General features: G+C 36.7%; 1 protein-coding gene across 1 annotated transcript; it reads right to left on the reverse strand.

Moving 5' to 3' along the window:
- Positions 1-305: 305 nt before the first annotated feature.
- Positions 306-3,472, reverse strand: LOC113356561 (DNA-binding protein DDB_G0278111-like). The gene is made up of 7 exons (XM_026599725.1): positions 3,326-3,472; positions 2,269-2,334; positions 2,138-2,187; positions 1,963-2,027; positions 942-1,033; positions 782-853; positions 306-590 (listed from the first exon to the last, which is right to left on the reverse strand). Exons 1-7 carry the CDS (start codon positions 3,326-3,328, stop codon positions 552-554), a joined length of 387 nt encoding a protein of 128 aa, XP_026455510.1. The 5' UTR covers positions 3,329-3,472; the 3' UTR covers positions 306-551.
- Positions 3,473-7,327: the final 3,855 nt, after the last annotated feature.

Genomic DNA, 7,327 nt, shown 5'->3' on the forward strand with positions numbered 1-7,327 from the left:
CAATGAAGTTGCTCATTCTCTTGCAAGTTTTGCTTTTAAAAACCAGATTTTTAGCTGGTGGTCATCTTCCTCTCCTCCTTCGTGATAAAGAGAGCATTCTCTTTTAGTTCTTCTTTTCTGTCTTTTGCCTTGCAAAAAAAAAAAAAAAAGAAGAAAAAAAAAGTCCTAATGTTGTAGCTGAGAGAACGAATTTGTTGGAAAATAATCCTAGAATAGCCGAATGCTATGATAGGGATTTCCAACTGATAATAGTGGTTCATTGTACAAATAAAATAAAATGTGAACTGCCAGTCAGAAGCCCCAGGAGTTGGAATCAGTGCACAAATTATAACAAGGCTAATAACAAAATAATTAAAAGCCAATAAGTTCTGAGATATTATGTATGGAAAATGATCACTTTCAAACATAATTACTAGGGAAACATGGTCCCCATTAAAGCTAAAGCAAATGGACAAAACCCACTTCAGCAAGCTCAAGAGACTATATAGTTTGACAACAAGTTTGAATCCTCATCAGAATATAGAGAACTGAACGATAGATCCGAAAGTAGTTTAATAATCGTCATCAAGAACACTTCGACGCCTCTGGATCTGAAATAGAACATGAAAGAATCTGAGAAACGAGGTTTTGCATAAAGCATGTAGATTATGTCCTGCATCATTTTCTACCCAAAAGATAATCACATGCAACAAAGTTGCATATGAAAGTTCTTATTCCGAATTGACTACACAGGGCCCCAAGGGAAGTAATATTTGAAGTGCATGACGATTTTAATACTCACAGTAACTTTTGTGTGTTTTGTTGTCTGAGTGTTAATCTGTTCCAGTAATGATATAAGCCTCTCTTCAGACACCTACAAGAATGAATCATGTATACTGAATCAAGACTTGATTCAACAAATGAACCACACACCTCATGTGTGATTGCAAGTTTATTGTTACCTTTTCAGCAATCTGACCCATCTGAGCAGCTCTTAGTATGACATCTTCGACACCTCTTGCCTTCTCAGGCTTTACTAAAGCAATTCGCGCAACTGTTCAAATAAAATAATAGCAGTACAAATGTTTGTTAATGCACTTCATAATCAAGAAACAAAACAACAATAGAAGACAAATAACCTCATCAATATCTCTTAAAGGTGTCAGGTCCGGCAGAACATGCCCATTAGAAGCTAGTGATGGTACAAAATGGTAAATTTTGTTTCCACTCATCCTTTGAGGGAGTTAGTACTTAGTATTCCCACCAAAATCAGCCATTGGACTATCTCCATGTGTTCAACTGTATCATATAATATGTCCTCTTTATACATCCTAACCAAATACTTACTGCTGAACAATACAGCCGATATCTCAGTAATTGTTTGGCCATCTATGGTCATTATGTACAGTTGCACAAATTAGACATAGTTTCTTATAAAATGATAACCATCTGCATCGGTGGCACATGCACATATTCACACTTCTTCTTTTTTGGTAATTTGAGATATATAGAAGCAAACTACATGGGCCTTACATAACGAGGGAAGGCTCTCCCTCTGAGATCATCATTCAACAGATTACACAAAATGTAAAGAGTAATAGTGATCCATGTAGTAACTATCCTATCACTGACAGCTTTTGTGGCCAAGGCATCAAACACAAAATTTGCTTCTCAGTAATTGTGCAAAAAAGAATATCCTGAAAGTAACTAGCTAGATGCAAGATATCATTCAGGATATTAGAAAAATACCAAGGAACTAAACATTTCTGATTACAAAGTTTGGTTTTAATGAAGAATTCAAGGGTCAAGCTATGTTTTAAGGAAAGTCTTGTTTTAGTAGATATGTGTTCTTAAAAAAGAATTGTTCTATTCACTGTACTCAAGGGGTAAGCTATGTTTTCACAACCTAGAATTGACCACAACAAACAATTAACATTGGTGTCATAGAGAGACGTTGCAGTTCTAAATCAAATATACACTTACTTCTTTCACGTGCTTGAGAAGACAATATCTGAGTAAGCATTAGTTGCCTACGTTCATCTGCTTCCCTGGAACAGAATAAAAAGATTGAGTTTGGGAGGGAAAAAACAATGCAAACTTGGAATCTTATTATGCAAACCGCAGACTCTAGAGTTGAAACAGGATAACACTAACCAACCTTTTGGCATCTTCCTGTGCAGTTTGCTGCTCTGGGTTCTGTTGATTTCCCTGATAGACAATGATATTTATTTAGCAAAGACGCTATGGATGAACAGTTATTATGTAATCCAAATATGAATTTGCACTTACAGCGCCATGTTGTGCCATTAGCTCTTGCATTCTTCTTTGCCTGATAGCTTCTAACTCTGGATCAGCCTAGTAAAAAAAATTAGTCATTATTAGTGTAACTGCATAGGATGTTTTCAAAGACGAATGAACTTAACACCCACAAGACAAAGATAATCCAATGCGTGATTTATAATTTATTTAAAACAAATCAATGTCGTAAAGACATCATGATAATATCTGCCGATTGCCATTACAAAGGTATAAACATTGTAAAATACTAGAAACTGGAAGCTTAAAAGCAAAGCTTCATGTCAATCCTATGATGAAGGAAAACAACTAATAATTGCCAGAAACGGAAGATGATTATGACTCCTGGAGAAACCAACATGAAACAAGGCAGTTTGATATAGTTGTAGTGATTAAAGATTTGTACAGCCCAGCACCTAAAACTTCACATTTTCAAATGCACATCATAACAGGTAGAGCAGCAAGCTGCAGTTTATACTTGAAGATCCAGCTAAACCTCCAACGTTTCTACCGCAAAAATACCAGATCGTGCCATAATAGTATTTCTCAAATGGAACCCAGTCTCGGACACAAGAACTCAGTTAAAAAAGAAGGTCCCGGGAAATTCAGTGACTTACATACCAACATGCTACAGAAGTGAACAGATTAGCTAATACCATCAGATAACACCAGCGAGCAAGCTTATTTCAAAATTTCATTGTTCTTATCTCCTTTCCAAATCCTCAATAAATGTTGCTAGGCATAAAACTTAACTCTAAATCACATTCTTTGCAGCAACACTTTACCAGCAAAATCTAAGCATTGGGCAAAAACCAAACCCTATCAAGGAACCCTAATGTACTAGTGCATTTACAAACAAGAATCACGTATTGAAAGAAAAACTGAAACAAAAGAGCCCTTCAAGGATTCAAACATCTTTTCTTTTTCACATAATTGTTAAGAAATAAGCAAATACTTGAGGTCAGAATCTAACAATTGAAAATCAGAAAGAATAAAAACCCTAGATTTCCAGGATAATTTTGTTTTAGGGTTGAATAGATAATTTACATACCATTGTTGTTAGTTAAATCTAACACGGATTTCTACCTCTTCTTCTTCGTCTCTCCACAGAAACTGCAACCTAGAATAATTGTTTCTATGTAGTGTCTTTTTTAGTTGTTGATGCTGGTTCGAATTTGTTTTTATTATTAAGCGTTTGTCCAACGCAGCATCAAATACTGGACAAAAAAAAGTAAAGAAGGTGAGGTCCACCCACGTCAAATATTTCAGACTCGCCGCCGAAACTATAATCCGGCAAAGGATTTCAAAAGGAGTCTTGATCCAGCAGAACGTATTTACGCAAGGGAGATTAAACACAAGTTGCGAAAACTTTTTTTTTTTATTTGTACGCTAGGAAAACAGAACGAAGAGAAAGGAAAAAGGAAAAAAGCTAAGCTAAAGAACAATTGTTTTCCTTATCACACAACAATATGCGAAGGAGGAGAGGTGGATGACCACGATTCACTGACATGGTGTTTAAAGACAAAATTAGCTAAAGTGTGAGCAGCTTCATTAGCGTCTCTCTTGACAGAATTAAAAATCACAGACCTGGAACAAGACTTTAAAGCTTTTATACGAAGGAAAGTAGTTCTGAGCCTCCAAGGAATTGACTTCTCTCGTTATTGATCATTTTGATAACCTTCTGAGCATCACTTTCTATGGTGAAATCCTTCTGGTTCTTCTTTTTAGCTAACTCCATGGCTAGAGCAACAACCTTAGCTTCAACTTTTGTGGGATCCTTGCAGATAAACTCACATGTTTTACCCCCTGCAAAATTGGCTCTCGAGTTCCTTGCAACAGTAAAAGCAACATCCACATTAATTTTTATCCAATTTTCTTTCGGAGGTCTCCAACATTCGCTAACCTTTGGATCAATGCATCTAGGGTATACATCTGATTTATCTTCAATTCTAGGTATCAGATAATTGAACCAATAATGAGCTTCACTAATGATTTTTAGGATGAGGTTCTTCTCGTTGAAAACCTTATCATTCCTGGCCTTCCAAATACCATACCATACATGATACAACTGCCCGTTCTCAAAACTAAGAATTTTCCTTTCTCCAAAATCCACTTAATAATAAGACCAATATCGGAAATATCATATGGGATTTTGAGTCCCATATTGGAACCCCCCCCCCCCCCCCCCAAAAAAAAACAGCTTTAGCAACATGGCATCTTAAGAACAAACGATTCATAGATTCTGCGTCATCCCCACATAATTTGCAACTTTGATCAATGTCTTTAACAAATCTCCCTAAAATTTTGAAGCAAGCCAAACTATCATGAAGAATTCTCCACATAAACATCTGAACTTTTGGCGCAATTGACTTAATCTTCCAAAAAGTCTTCGAAGGGAAACTTTGGTCATGAAGATCCGAAGTAGACGTCTTGTTATTGAAAAAGCGGGGGTATAACAACCACACCCAATAATTCGTTCGGCAATCTGCAGGGACAAAACTCCAATATAATTCCGAGAGCACCAACTTAAAAGCGAGCTATATCAAGAGATATATCAAAGAGCTTTATCTATATTTCTCAATGCAATCATCAAATCAAACATATAGAAATCCGTGAGTCTGATTGATATGAGAAATAACTTGGACGGTACCAAAGACCAATGCCCAAGTGTCAATCAAGTTACAATTAAGGTCGGATTTATCAACTGACTGAACTACGCACAACCTGTGATATTTCAATTATATAAACAAATATAATGCAGAAAAGAAATAACACAGACACCAGAAATTTTGTTAACAGAGAAACAACAAAAGCTGAAAAACCCCGGGACCTAGTCCATCTTTGAACACCACATTGTATCAAGCCGCTACAGATACTAGCCTACTACAAGTTAACTTCGGACTGGAATGTAGTTGATCCCTAACCAAGTCTCACATAGGTAAAAGTACATTCATGTTCCTTATGCCTCTAGAACCACATCGAATTCTGCGCACTTGATTCCCTTAGCTGATCTCACCCACAGCTAAGAGTTGCTACGACCCGAAGTCGAAGACTTATAAACAAATCTGTCTCACACATATAAGTCTATTCCGATAGATAAATCTATCTTCCACAGAAGTGCCTATGAAGTTTTTGTTCCGTCTTTTGATAAATCAAGGTGAACATGAACCAATTGATAATCGGTCTTATACTCCCGAAGAACATCCTAGAAATATCAATCACCTCACAATAAACTTGACAAACAAGCTTGAGATAGCAACGCTTGCGAGTTCGGCGCGCCGAGCAGTGCTCTAACAGTTATCTTTTAAAGTCTTCATAAAATACTTAGAAGAAAAAACACCATCTAGATGGGGAAGCCATAACAATTTGTCTTTGATATTTCCCCCCGAGTCAGGAATGTAAATGCTTGTTATTGAATTAGCAATCTGCACCAGGAACAACTGGTTCATGAGAGGAATATTTCATCTGACAGGATCTGAAAATATAAGATCCTTAAATCTTGTAACATCTTTACTAGACACATGACTTTTGATAATGACACCGTTAGATATTGATACCCAGATGTCTTTTTCGATCTTTATAACTCCCCCATCTCCCACTTCCCATTGGCTTTGCTTTTGAATAACCTCTCTGCACAATAACATTACTTTCCAGGTGGAGGAGTTTCTGCTATTTTGTTTAGCCTCCCCAAAACTATTTCTTCTCAAATATTTGGAAGTCATTATCTGAACCCATAAGCAGTTAGGATCTTCCATGAATTTCCAAATGAGTTTTGCAATTTGAGCCTTGTTGATATCTTCAAGATCTCTGATCCCCAAGCCGCCAACTTCTTTGTCGTCTAGAAATTTATTCCAATTAATAAAATGCACCTTCCTTGTACTCTGAGAATGACCCCACCAAATGTTTCATATGATTAGAGATAGACACTTTAAAATTCCTTTTGAGATAAGAGAGGTTGCCATATAATACGGTGGAATGAGCCCAAGAACATGCTTAATGAGAATAGTCTTCCCTGCGTGATTTAAAAAGCCACATTTCCAGCCAGCAAGTTTGTTTCCAAATTTATCTGTGAGAAAATCATCACAATTAATTCTATGAGTTGGTTTCAAGAGTTGAAAGCCTAAATACTTGTCATTTAGATGCATCTGTTTTACACCCAGCAAGTTAGCCACTTCGCATCTTCTAGAGTTAGCCACACCCTTGATGAATAAGATAGCTGACTTGTGGAAGTTGGCTTGTTGACCGGACCATTGATCATAAGTGTGAAGAATTTGCTGAAGCGACTCCATTGTTTGATTTTCCAGAGACCCAAAGAGCAAGAGGTCATCTGCAAACATAAGGTGAGACACTATAGGGGCCCATCTATTGATTTGATAACCTTTATAGAGACTCATATTACCATCTTTCTCATCATCCAGGGCAACCCTTGCGAGCAAAGAATAAAAAGATATAGAGAGAGGGGACATCCTTGTCTTAGCCGTCTATCACTCTTGAAAAAACCCTTGGGATTACCATTGACCATAATAGAAAAAGTGGGGGTACAAACATACTGCATAATTAAGTTATGGGTATGGCCTACAATACCATAAGAAATAAGACATTGACTCTGAAACTTCCAAGAAACCCTGTCATATGCTTTGCGTATGTCGATTTTAAGAGCAAACGAGCCAATAATGGAATTAAACATACTCATTGAATGAAATAACTCTTTAGCAGTTACAATATTATCGATTATGCTACCAGGGAGAAAAGCATATTGAGTTTTATCTACTAAGTCATTAAGGAACGGCTTGAGTCTTTGGGCTAAAATCTTGGCAATAATCTTATATAAGATATTTCAAAGTGCAATAGGTCTATATTCTCCACCGAAATAGTGGGGTTCTTGACTTTAGGGACTAAAGTAAGATGAGTACGATTCATGTCAGCTGGGAAGGATTCAGATGCAAAGCACGATTGAAGAAAACAAGTAAATGTGACGAGGTGTCAAACTCGCAAATAATATTTTCTACTTCTCTTTACACTAGTAAGTAGTATAATGAAAGCATATTCGTCC

The sequence above is a fragment of the Papaver somniferum genome, chromosome 3 (genome assembly GCF_003573695.1).
Source record: "Papaver somniferum cultivar HN1 chromosome 3, ASM357369v1, whole genome shotgun sequence".
Taxonomy (NCBI): Eukaryota; Viridiplantae; Streptophyta; class Magnoliopsida; order Ranunculales; family Papaveraceae; genus Papaver; species Papaver somniferum.